This window comes from Engraulis encrasicolus, chromosome 15 (assembly GCF_034702125.1).
Source record: "Engraulis encrasicolus isolate BLACKSEA-1 chromosome 15, IST_EnEncr_1.0, whole genome shotgun sequence".
Lineage (NCBI taxonomy): Eukaryota > Metazoa > Chordata > Actinopteri > Clupeiformes > Engraulidae > Engraulis > Engraulis encrasicolus.
In genome coordinates this window covers 8335558-8353521 of record NC_085871.1, presented here as the reverse complement: position 1 = coordinate 8353521, position 17964 = coordinate 8335558, and the positions used below count along the sequence as shown (strand labels likewise).

Here is a 17964-nt window from a genome sequence, read left to right as displayed (position 1 = left end):
TGTAGATGGAACGCATGTATGAACTCGTCTCTACCATATACACATACACTCAATTATGTATACATGTGGAAGTTGGTAACAGTATGATTATTTCAAACATGTTAATACCAAAAAAAAAGAGCAAAAGTGCATTCAGTGGCAAGAAGATGCCCTCACACATGAGTAAAACACAATGGATACAGGAAAGTGTCATTTCAAGGCCATTTTTTATTCAAACAATTTTTCCTTCTTCCATTTTTGTTTAGAAATAATAATTATAATAATAATAATAAAAAAATCACAGTACAAATTGTTGTGGAATTGAAAGTCCAGCTTCCCTGACTTCGGAACAGTTTCAAAAGAGCTTGATCACAAGCGTAGAAAAACTTACTAGCTGCTGTCCTGCTCCACACAGCATCAAACTTGGCCGTCATAAAACATGGCTGTGTATCCTGCAACAGCCTCAACCAAAACAAACACTCTATGATGTTCACCGGCGATGGCCAACCCGGATTCATTCGTTTCTCCATCCAGTGCCACATATTCCAAATGACTTGATTTCACCTTTACTTTTTTTCCAAGTGATTGGGAGGTTAAAACCAAATATTTAAAGTATGGTAACCAAGATTCTATGTGCTGCCTATTCAACAAAGTGGGATCAATTTCGATCTTCTAAATGATGGTGAATTTTCCCTATTGAACTCTATTCATTTTTGTCAAGGACCATGGCAGCCATATGATGGCAGCTTAGAAACGTACGTGTTTGGAGGTAGGGTGCGCACATCCACAGGTAGTTGTCCAGGTGCCAGACAAAAGGTAGTAGGTAGTGTGATGAAGCGGTCTGCACACTGTGTATTAACTCCAAAAATACTTTATTTCATTTAAACATATGGCAACGTTTCGATCCAACAGAGGGATCTTCCTCAGGCCTTCCTCAGGGATCCAACAGAGGGACCTTCCTCAAGCTTAGAAACTTACACCATGCCCTGCCGTGGCTCAAACGGTAGGGCACTGCACTGTCACACCAGGGACCCAGGTTTGATTCCTGCCCGAGGTCATTTCCCCATCCTCCCCCATCTCTCTCTCTCTCACTCACTTTCCTGTCACCATTTCACATTGTCCTGTCAAATAAAGGTTTAAAACCCCTTAAAAAAAGAAACTTGCATCATATTGATTCCCGAAGAAACTCGTGATGAACCATCTCTTCCTTTTCAATCCTGTCTGGCAAACTCAGGTCATTTGGAATACATGGCACTGGATTAGGACTAAATGAATCCAAGTTGCCCATCACTGATGTACACAAAACAACGCAATAAAGACATAACTGTGAGCCAGCACTTCAATACCATTCAATTTATCCACGTAATAAAACAATGTTTGGAAAATGCAAAATGCAATTAAATATTTTTTTTTAATTATGAATAACAAATTATAAAAAACCACCCACAACAGTCAAGAAAACAAACCCATCTGTGAGCTAAAGCCTGCTTCCAGCCCATCAGTTCAGTAAGAGCGCAAGTCAATATTTGTCCTCCTGTCCTTTCCTATGCCTTCCTTGTGATACAAGGATACAAGACTCGACATCATTGATGATTAAAGTTTCTACTCAGTACTTTCAAAACACATAATTCAATGGTCATACTCTCATTTGCAAGCATACTGTTGAGTTGGAGAAAGCCTCCAAACATTTCCTTTCTTACATGTATTATGTTCATTATGTCTAACTGTTGAAACAAGTCTTAGGTTTTTCTTTTGTCTCAGACATGTTAAGGTTTTATCCTTTAACTGATATGTTTCAACGATGTAACTTCCGTCTTCATCACCAAAAGAAAACCCTAAGACTTGAAGCCTCCAAACAGTTGCTCTGGACCCTTTGTCTTGAAAGCATCCCTGCTAACTACATAGCAACTTAATAGGTTGCCAATGGCAAATTACATTGCAAGCAAGAAAGTTGGTGCAAAGGCCTGAGGCCACAGGAAAGCACAGGAGGAGAGAGATTGGCTCGCACCCCTGGAGGGGAGGAGCTTAGTCTTTCCCCAGTTCCCAGAGTGCAATGCAAAGGGCAGCAGTGGCCAGTAGTGCAGTGGAGACCAGCACGCCAGCGGACCAGCCCAAACCAGCGGAACTCAGACTGGACACCTGAGAGATCGTAGAGGAGAGACAAGAGACAGAGACAAGTGGCTTTAGTCAAGCTTCTCTTACATGAGACTAACTCAAGTGGCAGCAGACTGGACACCTGAGAGACCGTAGAGGAGAGACAAGAGACAGAGACAAAGTGGCTTTAGTCAAGCTTCTCTTATATGAGGTTAACTTGAGTGGCAAGTCCTACCTTTCAAATTGTACACGGTCACCTTATGAATTACAAACATGTTAGATGGCTCTAATGGTGCGGTTTACTGTAAACATTTTGATTAAGTTCAAAGAGAGCTGTGTGTGTGTGTCTGTATTTGTGTGAGTGAGAGAACACAGTCTGTCTTTTTGGCTGTCTGTGTGCATTCAGGGATGGCAGTTGCAAAATGTGTGTGTGTGTGTGTGTGTGTGTGTGTGTGTGTGTGTGTGTGTGTGTGTGTGTGTGTGTGTGTGTGTGTGTGTGTGTGTGTGTGTGTGTGTGTGTGTGTGTGTGTGTGTGTGTGCGTGTGTACACCCAACAACCAGTGTGTGGTGTCAGATGTCCCCATTAAGGTAGAAACATGGAGAAAATGGTAGTTTTTGGGCCCCGTAAATCTAGCAGTGTTTTTCTTGGTAGATTTGTTGTTACTGGTAAAAGTAGAAGTGTAAAAAACATTTCCTCACTGACATGTTAAGGTTAGGGATTGTTTTGGTGTGGGCACAGTCTAGCATTCTTTAGCTATTGTTAGGGTTGATATGAATGAAGTCAAATGGAGTGTCCCAGAAAGATGTATCAGTGAGGGTGTGTGTGTGTGTGTGTGGCTCTGTACACGTGCTGATGCATGTGTAGGTGTATGCATGTGTGTTTTTGTGTGTGTACGCGTGTGTGTGTGTGTGTGTGTGTGAGCGCCAGGCTGTGTGGGTCTGTTTGTGGTCATGTAAATCAGGCATGCAGGTGGTGTTTCATATCCAGATGGTGAAGATTGTGTGTGTGTGTGTGTGTGTGTGTGTGTGTGTGTGTGTGTGTGTGTGTGTGTGTGTGTGTGTGTGTGTGTGTGTGTGTGTGTGTGTGTGTGTGTGTGATGGTTCATACCCAGGCAGACGGGTTGTAAACCAGAGGATTCAGCCACAGTTTGCCCAGAGCAAAGACCTCTCGCACCCTCCTCCCCTCTGCTACAAAAACATGCCTGGAAAGACACAGAGAACACTTCAACAACAATATCAATATAAAGAAAATGTATGTTCAATTTCCATGTGAGTTAAAACAAGTGCATCTTCCTGCAATAAAACAAACAAACAAACAAAATCTCAATGTCAAAGTGAACCTTATTTCAGTGTGGATATATTTGTGTGTGTATTACACAGTATGTGTGTGTGAATGTGTCTAGAATAGTGAGATCTCAAGGAATGCAAGCATCTGTACAGTATATTTCTTTGCGGATGTGTTTGTGTGTTCGTATGTTAAGGATGAGGACACGCGCACATCTATGATGTAACATTGTGCTGAGCCACACAACATAAAGTTCCCAAAAACACAAAGAAAGGGGCCGTCTGCACACTTAACCTCAAATATTTTCCCTGTCTGTTTACGGTAATCTAGAAGGCTAGGAATGAAAAATAAGGGAGATGACTTGTGTGGACCTTTCCTTTCGGTGTGCATGTGTACTGTATGTGTGTTTACGTGTTGTGACGTAATTTGTAACACAGTAGTCAACTTGAAATGGAGAACCACACTCACGAGCTGAGTGTCATTATTAATTGTTAACATACATAATGACAATGAGTGCAGTTTTTCGCCATTTTAAGTTTGCAGTCCTTGTTATGCACAGCACACCCACAGTTATTTACTTTACTTGAGAAGTTGAGCGCAGCCATCACTGCTACAGTCATCTGAACAACTCTGGAGTGCATTTCTCGAAACTAGCTTCATTAGCTACTTTGCTGTTTGCGATGCAATTTCCCATTGGCAAGTATCCAACTTGCTACCTAGCTAACAACTATGCTTTTGAGAAACACACCACTGCTCACCTGACGACACGAGCGCCAATGAAGATGTTTGTTCTCCAGTCCAGAGGCCATTGGTTGGGCTGCAGCCGTGGGCCGGGCAGCCTGTGGGCCCAGCGCCTGTTCAGCTGGTCTCCTATCTGGGCAAGCTGCTGACCAATGACCCGGGCCTCCCTGCTCAACCACAAACGCCAAGAGTTGTATCAAGTAGACGTAGAAGTATTCTTAACCCCTTACCGCAGAGTCTATGTTATAACATTACTGTTGCCAAAATTGTAATGGCTGTGTCTTAATCTGTTAACTCAGTACTGTTATAGCAATGACCCTATCTGCTGTACGGTGGAATTACAACACTAGTAGTATGATATTATAAAGTTGAAAAAACATGTAATATCATACCAGTCGTTGTAATTACATCTCTAAGGAGTACTTTTACTTTACAACTCTTAACACGACAAACCGTTACAACAGAGCTTTTAGTTACTCAGTACTGCAAAATGACAAGTTCCTCAAAGAACCATCAGGTGGCCACTGTGGAGGGACCTCTAAAAGTTCTTTGAGGAAACTAAAAGTTCTCCAAGGAGCCTCTACAGGTATGTGACAAAATTGGTTAGTGGAAAGAACCCCAATAATTTCTTAAATTCTCTTCAGAAGCCCCAGGATGGAAGCCAAATGTTCTTTCAATTTTCACATTTTGTAAGATAATTCAGGTAGCGCAAGAGGTCATATTAGGGATCTGCTGTCATATTAATTTAATATCAATGTGTAACGGAGTTAAAATATACTCTTTTTGTATTAAGTGAATCCTCACAAAATCTGCTTTTTTTGTTTTCACAATGTTATTTGTTTGGAATTATTTTACATGTTGTACCGCAAGTTTATTATTAGTTTATTTGTATATACATTCTGCCTTCCAATATGCCTGGACTACTGCCCAAATGGCATTCAAGCAACTTAAAGGTGCACTGTGTAATATTTTTTAGCAGTTTCTTTCCAGAATTCATGCAGCCCATTCACAAGTGTCACCTTTTCACAAATACTTACCACCATCATAAAATTTCAAGATTGAGAAATGTTCACTTTTCATACATGAAAAGGTGGATCTTCTCCATGTCTGCCATTTTGAATTTCCAGATATAGACATTTTTTAGGTGAAAACTTGTATACTTCGGTCATACTAGTACATTTTAGTTTATTATTTAGTAAATGCACATTTGGCACAGTTTCAATGAGCAGCATAGTTGCAATACTTACTCTGGCCACTATCATACACCCTTAGCAAATATTATTTTATTATTATTACTATGTAATGATAGTTGAGTTTTTAATGGTTTTTAGTAAGGTTTTTAATATTTATTCTTCAGTGTAGGTACCTTGCTGTCAAATCAGATGGCATGCCGCTGTCCACCTCAACAGGACCAGCCTGGAGGGACGCGGGCTTGGGAGACTCTCTGGTCTGCTCCACCATTTTGTTTTCTACAGGAGGAAAAAAGACAACAGGAGTCATGTGAGAGAGTGGCACAAACAGTGACGTGACACAGATACTGTATGTCCTGTTTCTCTCTCTCTCTCTCTCTCTCTCTCTGTCTCTCTCTCTCTCTCTCTCTCTCTCTCTCTCTCTCTCTCTCTCTCTCTCTCTCTCTCTGTGTGTGTGTGTGTGTGTGTGTGTGTGTGTGTGTGTGTGTGTGTGTGTGTGTGTGTGTGTGTGTGTGTGTGTGTGTGTGTGTGTGTGTGTGTGTGTGTGTGTGTGGGAGGAGTGGCCGACTCTAGTAGTGGTGGTGGGTGTTTGATTTTTATCAACTGACAGACAGTAGGCTACAGTGTGTGTGTGTGTGGGCGCGCGTGTGTACACATGCGACGCGTGTATGCCAGAGGGACAGCCACGTGAGTTCCAACGGCCCAGTTACTCTATGTAAACACAAGGTCACGTGACACCTCAGCGCGTTACTAAGGAGACAGGTTACCTGAACTGTCCTCAGGTTAAAACAATGACCTCACACACATCAGCATATAACAACGCATCTCTCTCTGTCTGTATCTCTCAACCTCCCCTCATCCTCAGGTCAAAACAATGACCTCAAGCACAATACACACACACACACACACACACACACACACACACACACACACACACACACACACACACACACACACACACACACACACACACACACACACACACACACACACACATCCCCACCTATTTATAATCTTTTCTTCTTGTCCTCATTTCTCCAGGGATTCCAGGGGGGTTTCAAAACTCCCGAAACTAGACTTGTTTCTTCCATTCACCCCCTTCCTGACTGTCTTTGCATACATTCACATTCTGCCCTGCCCTAAGACACACACACACACACACACACACACACACACACACACACACACACACACACACACACACACACACACACACACACACACACACACACACACACACGCACTGTCATTGTTCTCCTGTGCGCAGACATGCTATTCCCCAGATGCACACACACACGCACGCACGCACGCGCGCACACACACACACACACACACACACACACACACACACACACACACACACACACACACACACACACACACACACACACACACACACAGCAATGAGATCATGGCAGTATTTTCATGCAAATCAGTAGATCACGTGAGGACCCAGGCTGTTTCCAACTGAATTTACCAATTTTACCTTTTTTAAAACTGTGCCAGTGCAATAAATGGTGAATAAATGCTGGAAATTAGGTTACAAAGCTGAAGTTATCAATCCATTAATAATTCAACACAGGCCTAGGCTTATAGCCTATAAATAGTTTGTGTCATAGAAAATATTTTTTATTTTTTAGTATACCCATAAAACTAACCCTACAATAGCCTATTTAAACGTGCATAAGAGAGAAGCATGCTGGAATGGGATAAGTTTGGGTTGTAGGTCAAAATTGTGTGGTTTTGTAGATCTAGGTCTATTTCCATGTCAACATTGGATTCATCAACAAAAACTGGGATGATGTCATCCTTACAGCTCGAATAAAAGGTGACATTGACGATAACTTAACCATTTTGAACAAACCACGGCTGATGCTCTGTATCACAGTCTACTTGTAAAATGTTTTAGGCTAGGAAAGCTTCACACTTGTATTTCCGTCAAAATAGCTCTGCCAACGTCGTTCCTATTAACGGCACAATGGTAGTGACAGACAGGTGTCTACAGAGGACAGGTGCACACCGCAAATAAAATGGGAAAAGTTGAAAGGGCTTACCGGATTTTTAGATTAAAGTGAACGCCGCCCTGTGGAAGAAAATGATTCATATTGAAAGTCAGTTGGTTAGACATTGAATATACAAGTGTGATGTGGGTTTTAAATAGCATAAAATAACACTTACAGCAGCGTCCTTTAATCTGGTTGTTTTCAGGTAGCCTGTCTGTCGCACGCAATGTCAACTTCACTGCCACGCCCATAAGATAATGGCCAGGAAGTCCGGATAGTTATTGCCAACCATGCCCACTGGAGGGCGCCATCGCCCTGTCTGAAAACCATGCACTGCAGTGCAGCCAGGGACTGCAGTCAACCATCCACTATCTCCATGCAAAACAAAACCAAACGGTCACTCAAAAGTATTGAAGATACTCGTACTTCTCAGCATTCAACTGCTGGTTCGTTAAGCTGGTTCATTTCCTAACTTTTAAACAAATGTGTAGTTAAAGTTGTCATAGTCGCGCCTCCTGTGGTGATGTCGGGCAACCCCTAAAATACCCCGTTTGACATGTGCGTCTACGGTTGCTAGGTTATTCACCCGGAAGTGGACAATTTGCCTACCCTCCCCTTCTGTCAGCTGGCTGGCGATCAATAAATATGGACAGCTCCTAGCATCCACCCTGTCAGGGCATCTAGAGCAAAATTAATATTATGTTATACTACGGTTGAAATAAGCGATTGGTTTTTGCATGACGGAGCTTCTTGTTTTAAGGAAGGTTTGTCTGAAACCTCAGCATCAGCATCACTAGATGAAAATACTCCTCCCTGCAGGTGCATCCCTGAAGAAGAAAGTGTCGATGACCACATCACAGACATCCGACAATCGGGTATGGCAGCATCGTTGCTTCGTTGACTGACTTGTGACATATTATCGACAGTCGTTCTATTGATATTATGTGATTTTAGAGCACACTGCTCTGGGATAACTTGCAGGAAATTACTCCATGCCAACTTGGAATAGGCAGCAGCATACCATGCAGTCATGCTAATGGCTAAACAAAGCTAACTTTTATGTGTGCTGCACTCCAGTGAGGGTGTGTTTATCAGCCGGGGTCGGTGCCATGGCTGGTAAGGTGAAATGGGTCACAGACATTGAGAAATCTGTGCTTGTCAACAACTTTGAGAAGAGGGGATGGACCCAGGTCACTGAAAGTGAGGACTGGAATTTCTACTGGTAGGTATTGAATTACCAGCGTCATTATTTATCATGCTTGTCAATCACTTGTAGAATAATCAACCAAACGTTATTTATGAGTATTTTATATTTTTTGTAATAGGATGAGCGTCCAGACGATACGAAATGTGTTCAGTGTGGATACAGGCTACCGCCTGTCAGACGAGCAAATGGTCAACCACTTCCCCAACCACTATGAACTCACAAGGAAAGATCTTATGATCAAGAACATCAAACGCTACAGGAAAGAACTGGAGAAGGAGCAGAGTCCCCTTGCAGAGAAGGATGAGAATGGCAAATATATTTTCCTAGGTATGTGATGTGTTTCATTTCCCCAAACTATAATGGCTTCTAGTCACTGTCATTTTGTCTTGCACACCTTTTTGTGTGTGCAACCCTGATCCATGCAACAAGGGCAGTAATAATCTTTTAATTGCAAAGTCTGTGTGAAATGTGCGATGGTCCTCTGTTGAAACCTGGAGTATTTTAAATAGCACATTCTAGCACTCAAGAAATTGTGATTAGAAAGTCATTGAGCTCGCTCGCTGCAATGTTCTCACAATTATTGCTGTTGAATTCTTGTGGAAGCACGCTAAACACCCATCTTGTATACAATTCCAACTTATACATTCCTTTAGCTGATTATGTTACCTGTTTTTCTTTCTTTCTTTCTTTCTTTCTTTCTTTCTTTCTTTCTTTATGTATGTATGTATGTATGTATGTATGTATGTATGTATGTATGTATGTATGTATGTATGTATGTATGTATGTATGTATGTATGTATGTATGTATGTATGTATGCAGGGTGCAATTTGTAGGGGGGATGGGGGGGATTGTCCCCCCTTCTGGTTTTGATATCACCACTTTTTACACATAATTGTAATCACAGTTTAATGTAATTTCATTGATATTGCTTAAAATCTGAAACATATCCCCCCTTCTGGTTTTCCGACAAATCGCAGGGTGTATGTATGTATGTATGTATGTATGTATGTATGTATGTATGTATGTATGTATGTATGTATGTATTTATTTCTCTTTTTATGTCTGTATGTCTGTCTTTCTTTCTGTCTGTATCTGTATTCTTTCTAATTCCCACATTAATACGCACATTTTCCTCACAGACTTCGTGCCGGTGACGTTTATGCTGCCTGCGGACTACAACCTGTTTGTGGAGGAGTTCCGGAAGAGTCCGTCCAGCACGTGGATCATGAAACCTTGCGGCAAGGCGCAGGGCAAAGGCATCTTCCTCATCAACAAGCTCTCGCAGATCAAGAAGTGGTCACGCGACAGCAGAACGTCAACGTAAAGTCCCACAGAAACACACACACACACACACACACACACACACACACACACACACACACACACACACACACACACACACACACACACACACACACACACTATTTTTTTCAGATTCATGTGTTCCTCACAGAAAATGAGGCAAGGCCAGTGAATCTCAGTGTGAAAGAATAACAATTGAGTCTATTTTTCTCAAGCAAAAAGCTGATAACGGGTCAAAATGACCCAAACACCTTACAAGGATTAAATTCAGTTAATGTGAGCACTAAGCATTCAATAATAACACTCCCTCAACCAGTAGCAAACAGAGGGAGGCGGGTCCACTGTACTGTTTGGGAAACGTTAAGCATTATGCAAGGGGTCAGACCAAGTCTCGAACAGAGATTTGAAAGTCGATGATGATCAGACAACTGTGTTGTGCTGCAGTAGATGATGGGACTCTCTCTCTGCTTCCTGTCTCCTAAGGTTCATGGCGGCGTCGAGTGGTAAAGAGGCCTATGTCATCTCCCTTTACATCGACAACCCTCTGCTGATTGGTGGAAAGAAGTTCGACTTGAGGCTCTATGTCTTGGTCACCACCTACAGACCTCTCAAGTGTTATATGTAAGCCTTTTTTACAATCTGGAAGACTGTACTGTTTAGACTGTAATTTGTTTTGGGGTTTTTTTCTCTACCACAGGCTCTATGCCAGTGGCCGCTCAAGTGTCACGTGTCAGCCTTGAGGGGAATCATAACCCCTTTGTGCATAGCCTCTCTTAAAACCTTATTGTCAACAATGATCGATTCGGCGATCCGAATCGATGCGGGGCATGGACGATCCAGAATCAATCCGGCAAGTTCCAGAATCGATCCGGCAATTTTTTTAAGTTTCAATTACTTCCATGGATATTTCGGGAGCAAATGAATGTTAAATTAAATAAAAGCACTTCAAAACATTGCAAGACTGATACAGACTGAGACATATTGATACAGAAAACAGCCAATAAATTGTTGCTCAGTATCTGACTACTTGTATTGCCTCATCATAACTGATTAAACATTTGCTTTGCTTTCAGTAGAAATGTAATGCATTGCAATGCATTGTAGAATTGAGTCGGATCGGATCACATAGAATCGAAACGAATCGAATCGCTACCTCCCGAATCGTGAACGAATCGGATCGTGAGGGCAGTGCCGATCCACACCACTAATTGTCACCAAAATGGCAATAAGTAACTATTTATCATCAGTGACTTAACATGTTAAGACACAGTGTTATACATTTGCTGTCACCACAATGGCAATGGCCAAGTCACAGTGCATTACTAAAGGTCCTGTGTTACTGTATGTCATAGTGGTGTAGTACTATGGTAGTTAAGTGACTATTACAGCGCTCCACTGGTGGAACGGCGTGCATTATGGGGCTACGAATCTCTGTAATGCCATTGCAATATTGTTATGGTGTATGTACTGTAGTTGAGCTTTTTCATCAAAAAGTGAAATGGTCCTATCTCATCTGCATGGAGAGGCCACAGAGTTGTACTGTATGTGTTGTTTTTACATGGCTCTGAACTTCCAGCGCAGAGGTTGGCAATATATTGTGCATGCTGATTATTAATGGGGAGAACCAAGGCATTATGGGGCTACGCCATGTGTCAAGTACAGATGTTTATTGATTTGGACGACACTGTTCATTTCTTGAATTTGTTTTGTTAAAATCGGATCATTCACAAGTCTATTAAACTCCTAGGAAATGATGTTATATGTAATTACAGATTTTTGAAGGTATGAGGTTAGCAGCAGGATGAAGGCATGATGCATTACAGCTAAATCGAAGTCATTACGGATCACTGCTGTCTGTTGCCGCCTCTCTCTGCAGACATAATGACGTTGTTGTCAAGGATCTCCCCAGATTTCCCTCCCATACATACCTGACATGTGACCACTGACCGAGATATAGAATATGGATGCACACAGTCATTGCTGTCAAGGTGATCCAATCTGCAACACCTGACGTGTGCTCTCTCTCTCTCTCTCTCTCTTTCTCTGTCTCTCTCCGTAGATACAAGTTGGGTTTCTGCAGATTTTGCACGGTGAAATACACTCCCAGCACCAGCGAGCTGGACAACATGTTTGTACACTTGACCAACGTGGCCATTCAGAAACACGGGGTATGTTCTTTTTTACACAACCTGCAACAGCTTGGAAACAATGTGCTGCAGTGCATCCACCTCAACCCGTGTGTGTGTGTGTGTGTGTGTGTGTGTGTGTGTGTGCGTGTGTGTGTGCGTGTGTGTGTGCGACTGTGTGTGTGTGTGTGTGTGTGTCTGTGTCTGTGTCTGTGTCTGTGTCTGTGTGCGTGTCTGTCTTATGTGTGTGTGCTCATGTGTTAATGTGTTTTAAACGAGTCTGTGTGTGTGCATGTGTGTGCTGCGTGCGTGCGTGCGTGGATACATTAACCTACTTGTCTTTGTGTAGCTCGCCTGGTATTTTTAGGTCATGTTATTATGTAGTAATTAGTCAGTCAGTGCAGTCTATTCCTGATGCTATCCAGCTCCCACTGTGTACAGTATAGGCCTTACTACTGTGTGTACAGTGCAGTGTGTTTATAGCAGTTTATAGTAGTATCGGGGAAAGGGGGTCAAACCCACAGGGTAAAGAGAGGTTAAACACATAGAATGTGCCACTAAAAATTACTGTGTATGTGTGTGGTTGTGCGTGAGAGAGTGAATGAATGAAGTAATTAATTAATATATTATTATGAATATATTGTTAATCAATAATAGTGGCTGTAACTGTAAACACACACACACACAATCAAGGAGGTGTACAGCTTATTTCTGCCATGGTTGTGTCACAGTGCTTGTAACATGCTAATTACCTCAGCCAAGGAGGTTATGTTTTCTGTCACGCTGACTTGTTTGTTTGTCTGTCAGCAGGATAGCTTAAAAAGTTATGAACACATTTTGATGCAATTTTGTGGAGTTCCCTATTGCGGAATTGGGCGAATTTTGACATTCCAGTTTCTAACTCCACAAAAACAAGGAAGAAAGACATTGTCAAATCAGCGTGTAGATGTTGGTGTCAGTAATCCCATGGCCTTGGCGGAGGTTTACACTGTGAGTGCTTCTAGTTCTTAAAGGGACACTGTGTGAGATTTTTAGTTGTTTATTTCCAGAATTTATGCTGCCCACTCACAAATGTTACCTTTTTCATGAATACTTACCACCACCATCAAATTCTAAGTATTCATTATGACTGGATAAATTGCACTTTTCATACATGAAAAGGGGGATCTTCTCCATGGTCTGCCATTTTGAATTTCCTAAAATAGCCATTTTTAGCTGCAAATATGACTGTAATTTGACCATACTAGAAAATATTTGTTTATTACTTAGTAAACTTTCATGTAAAGATCAAATTTGGCAATAGGCAGCCCAGTTTTAATGAGCAGCATAGTTGCAGTACCCTTTTTGCAGGACCCTGCACAGTGTCCCTTTAACTATGAACTGTTGTGTGTGAAATATGCACAGGCTATAAGGTGTGGCCTCATTTTCAAACTGTTCTATATTTATGTTCATATTTTATAGTCTGTAGGGTCATGTGAAGTGCAAAGAACCACAACAGTCTATTCAAAATACATGCTGCATTGTGTACTGTGGTTTTGTGGTTCATCTGGGTGCAACTTCTTATATCCTCTTTTTTTGCACTACAGCCCTTAACTTTCATGTTTATTCCATTGTTTGTACAGCGATTGTAGTGCTATATTGTAATACTATATCTATTGTTCATCTCAGGATGATGACAGCCATGTTGTTATTAGTTTAGTGTTCTCATTCAGGACCGGATTAAGCTCGATCTCTCATCTCATGATGATTGCAGCCATGTTTTCTCCTGTCATGTAGTGTGCCCGTTTTAGACCGGTAGCAACTCATTGTTACTGTAAGCCAGGGGTGTGGAACCGCTTTCATTCGAGGGCCACTTCAAATTGTATTAAGTCATCCAAGGGCCGTACTATGAACACAAACCAGAACTTCCCCCTGCACTTTAGGCCTAGTATATTGAGGGTAGCCACTTTTACAACATACCCTGCCTTCCCTAGGTTCCCTGAAAATATAACTTATTTTTATTTGTAAGATTTTCTTTACAAAATGTGTCATATTTCATGTGAAACTGCATAATTTTACACCTACTGTACATCAGAGGCCAGATAAGACGGCCTCAAGGGCCATAAACGGCTCTTATCTGGAGACATAGGCTCCCCACCCCTGCTGTAAGCTGTGGAAGCTCCCTGTTACCTCGCTCCTCAACAACGGGATGACCATGTGCACGGTGGATCCTCAAATAGCGGTCTCTGGGCCTTTTAAGGCCACAAACAGTTTGAAAAAGTTTTTTTTTTCTTAATTTCAACTTTTTATTTTCCTATCGCGCTGTCTGATCTCGTTTTGAAATCACGCCCCTATCTTAGGACCTTTTACTGGAAGGAATTTAAAAAAAAAAAACTGTCCCTCTGTGACTTTTAATTGAGTCCCCCTGCTCTACTCTACTGTATTGTCTTCTCCACGTCAGGATGACTACAACCATGTGCACGGGGGCAAGTGGACGGTGAGTAACCTGCGGCTCTACCTGGAGAGCACCCGGGGCAAGGAGGTCACCAGTAGGCTCTTCGACCAGATACACTGGATCATGGTGCAGTCCCTCAAAGCAGTGGCCGTGAGTAAAAACACACACACACACACACACACACACACACACACACACACACACACACACACACACACACACACACACACACACACACACACACACACACACACACACACACACACAATCCATATCTGAGAGGCACTTAAGTGATTAACACACACACACACACACACACACACACACACACACACACACACACACACACACACACACACACACACACACACACACAGGTGGATGTGCACGATAATGGATGAAACACTTAAATCATTAAGCACACACCCTTATGTTATTGATTGGATGCACAGATGGAGACACACACACACACACTCACGGACACACACAGGCACAGCTGTTGATCCATCCAGCGAACCAGAACCCTTGTGGGGTTTCCTTTCTTGTTCTTTTTCAAGCCATTGTTCTTTCAGAGAAAGGGGAACTTTTTAGTCATGGCTAAGTTTAGTTTCCTAGGAAGCCATGCCACCCCCCCCCGCATAACTCTCTCAACAACATAACTTAGCTAGCACTCACCCCACCCCTCCCTTTTATGGCACTCTTTCACTCTGCCTCTAACACACACCTTATTCTCTCACTTCCTCTCTTTTTCTTTCTTTTGCTTTTCTCTCTCTCTCTCTCTCTCTCTCTCTCTCTCTCTCTCTCTCTCTCTCTCTCTCTCTCTCTCTCTCTCTCTCTCTCTCTCCTTTCATTCTGTTTCTTCCTCTGTCTCTCTCTCTCTCCTCATTGCTTTCACTCCCTCTCTTTCTCTCTTTTGCATACCTCTCTCTCTCCCGCTCTCACTCTCTCTCCCTCTCCCTCTCTGTTTCTCTGCAGCCCGTCATGAACAATGATAAGCATTGCTTTGAATGCTACGGCTATGACATCATCATCGATGACAAGCTGAAACCATGGCTCATTGAGGTAGGTGTGAGCAAATAAACAAATATGCACAAAGCACACACACACACACACACACACACACACACACACACACACACACACACACACACACACACACACACACACACACACACACACACACACACACACACACACACACACACACGCTCAGTAGAACTTGCAGATGTATTTTTTTATGTTTTAGAGCAGTGATTCTCAAACTGTGATCCTTGAAAGTATTCCAAGTGGGTTGCTGTTGACTTTTTATTTGGTCAGAGGTGGGGCCCGAACATTTGTGTAAATTTCAAGTAGGTAGGTCCTAAGTTGGGAAATGTTGAAAACTGTTTTAGAGGTTACAACATGTTTTCTCCTCCTCAGTCTATCCGACACAATCTCTCACGATTATGCATTAAGTAAGGGTTAACGTTCGGCGAGAAGGTCGCTACCGTGGAATAGCAGCACGACAGAGAGAATCTTTAGACCCCGACGCGGAGCGGAGGGGTCTTGTTCTCTCTGAAGTGCTGCTATTCCACAAAGCGACCGACTCGCCGAAAGTTAACCCGCTTATTATATGGATATACTTAAATGATTCACACGGGGGGACATTTCTTTAGACATATTTAATGTTAAGATTGTTGCTGCGCAAAACAAAACATTGCCGTTGTGGAACACCGCTAGGCAACAGCTAGGTAGGCTAGCCAGGACAACAGGTGTTGTCTATCACAGCAGCTGATTAGAGTGACAAAACACCGGACCCCCTGCGGAGTGATATGAAACATTCGCTTTAGCCACTGACTTGTATACAAGCCAGTGGCTTTAGCAGTGAACGTCTTGTTGCCATTGACAGCGGTAGCCAGGACAACGGGTGCTGTCAATCACAGCAGCTGATTAGAGTCTTGTTGAAAAGTCGCTTTAGCAGTGAAAAGTCTTGTTGCCATTGACAGCGGTCTGTTATAGACCAACCCGTCCGTTATCGAAAAATAACAGACGTCCGAACGTTGGGGAGCCCCGTTGAAATGAATGGAGCATTCGACAGATGACGTCACAACCATATAATAAGCAATATTAACATCCTGCACACACACTCTCAGATCTTGTGGGTTGCCACTCTCTCATGTTGGTTGTCTGCTCAGTCTCTCTCTCTCTCTCACACACACACACACACACACACACACACACACACACACACACACACACACACACACACACACACACACACACACACACACACAGACATACACACACAGGAATCAGATTCCTTACTGCGTTGTGGGCAGTAGTCTCTCTCTCTCTCTCTCTCTCTCTCTCTCTCACTCACTCACTCACTCACTCACTCACTCACTCGCTCGCTCGCTCGCTCGCTCGCTCGCTCGCACGCACGCACGCACGCACGCACGCACGCACGCACACACACACACACACACACACACACACACAGTACACACAACGCTGACGTTTTAAGTTAACCATCTTGTCTTCTCAGGTGCATTTTACAGGCATACTGAAGCACTGAAACAAACAACAATGCACCAGCCAAGACTAATGCCCTCAAGGACATTCTGTGTGTGAGAGTGTGTGAGACAGAGAGAGAATATGAGCTAGCTACCACGTGTGTGTGTGTGTGTGTGTGTGTGTGTGTGTGTGTGTGTGTGTGTGTGTGTGTGTGTGTGTGTGTGTGTGTGTGTGTGTTTGTCACAAGAACACACACTCCCAGATACAGACACACACACACACACACACACACACACACACACACACACACACACACACACACACACACACACACACACACAAACAGTTTGTGTGTGTGTGTGTGTGTGTGTGTATCTGTATCTGTATCTCTATCTGTATCTGGGAGTGTGTGTTCTTGGTGTGCTGTCAGTCACCTTTGTACATTTGCATGTGTGCACATGTCTACGTCACCCCCCTCTCTGTCTGTCATTCACTCTCTCCTTGTCCAGCACTCAGGGTAGAGGACCATTGTTTTTCTTTCTCTAGGACGTCCAGTAGATTAGCTTTCCTCCCCCCTCTCTGCCTGAGGGAGGGTGGCTCTGGCTCTGTGCTATCTCAAAAGCCGTAAGTCAGTACGTCTGCTGTGGAATGACATGCATTCCATAGCCGTCCTTGCTTTAGTTAATGTGTAATAGGTGCACATACACGGTAATGGTGGCCGCGTTAGTACAGCACTGAGAGATCAGGGCCAACACTATGGTGCAGCAACATGGTATCATAAGTAAGTCAACTATCGACGAACAGTCTATCACATTTCTGCACTACACCTTTGCATGTTGACGCATGCTCCACAATGCCCTGTGACAGGTTAGGGTTAGGGATAGGTTTGGTCTGTGCACAATTTCGCAGCAATTTCGCCAATTTCCTTGCTTGTTTCGCTGTTCTTGGCAAAAGTAAAGCAGCAGAAACGTTGCATTACTGACAACGTGAGGGTTAGGCATGGTCACAGCATTTTCACGTTTAGCCACAGAGCCCAACTGAGCCCAACTGAGCCCTGAGGAAGGTCAGTAGACCGAAACCTTGGCCTATTATTAAAAGGAACACAAAGG

The 17964-nt window shown here is 43.0% G+C and overlaps 2 protein-coding genes across 4 annotated transcripts in view; one reads left to right on the top strand and one right to left on the bottom strand.

The window, feature by feature from the left end:
• Positions 1-187: 187 nt before the first annotated feature.
• bik (BCL2 interacting killer) lies at positions 188-7824 on the bottom strand. The gene is made up of 7 exons (XM_063216956.1): positions 7719-7824; positions 7468-7625; positions 7344-7372; positions 5466-5568; positions 4117-4266; positions 3182-3275; positions 188-2118 (listed from the first exon to the last, which is right to left on the bottom strand). Exons 4-7 carry the CDS (start codon positions 5558-5560, stop codon positions 2005-2007), a joined length of 453 nt encoding a protein of 150 aa, XP_063073026.1. The 5' UTR covers positions 5561-5568; positions 7344-7372; positions 7468-7625; positions 7719-7824; the 3' UTR covers positions 188-2004.
• Positions 7825-7968: 144 nt separating this feature from the next.
• Positions 7969-17964, top strand: part of ttll1 (tubulin tyrosine ligase-like family, member 1) — a 15285-nt gene continuing 5289 nt past the window's right edge. For 2 of the 3 annotated variants that reach the window (XM_063217868.1, XM_063217870.1), the window contains exons 1-8: positions 7969-8167; positions 8370-8514; positions 8618-8826; positions 9640-9820; positions 10286-10423; positions 11862-11970; positions 14369-14512; positions 15338-15424. In XM_063217868.1, the coding sequence (XP_063073938.1) occupies positions 8402-8514; positions 8618-8826; positions 9640-9820; positions 10286-10423; positions 11862-11970; positions 14369-14512; positions 15338-15424 (981 nt within the window). In that variant the 5' untranslated portion in view covers positions 7969-8167; positions 8370-8401. Of the gene's footprint in view, positions 8168-8280; positions 8515-8617; positions 8827-9639; positions 9821-10285; positions 10424-11861; positions 11971-14368; positions 14513-15337; positions 15425-17964 lie in introns of those variants that run through there. The other variant, XM_063217869.1, reaches the window with a different exon arrangement.

Bases quoted from the DNA above. Each gene is read 5' to 3' on its own strand.
- bik (XM_063216956.1), bottom strand. From the start codon at position 5,560: ATGGTGGAGCAGACCAGAGAGTCTCCCAAGCCCGCGTCCCTCCAGGCT. The intron at 4,267-5,465 runs GTACCTACACTG...GTGGTTGAGCAG, and splicing joins CCATCTGATTTGACAGCAAG to GGAGGCCCGGGTCATTGGTC. The intron at 3,276-4,116 runs GTGAGCAGTGGT...GTGTCTTTCCAG, and splicing joins ATTGGCGCTCGTGTCGTCAG to GCATGTTTTTGTAGCAGAGG.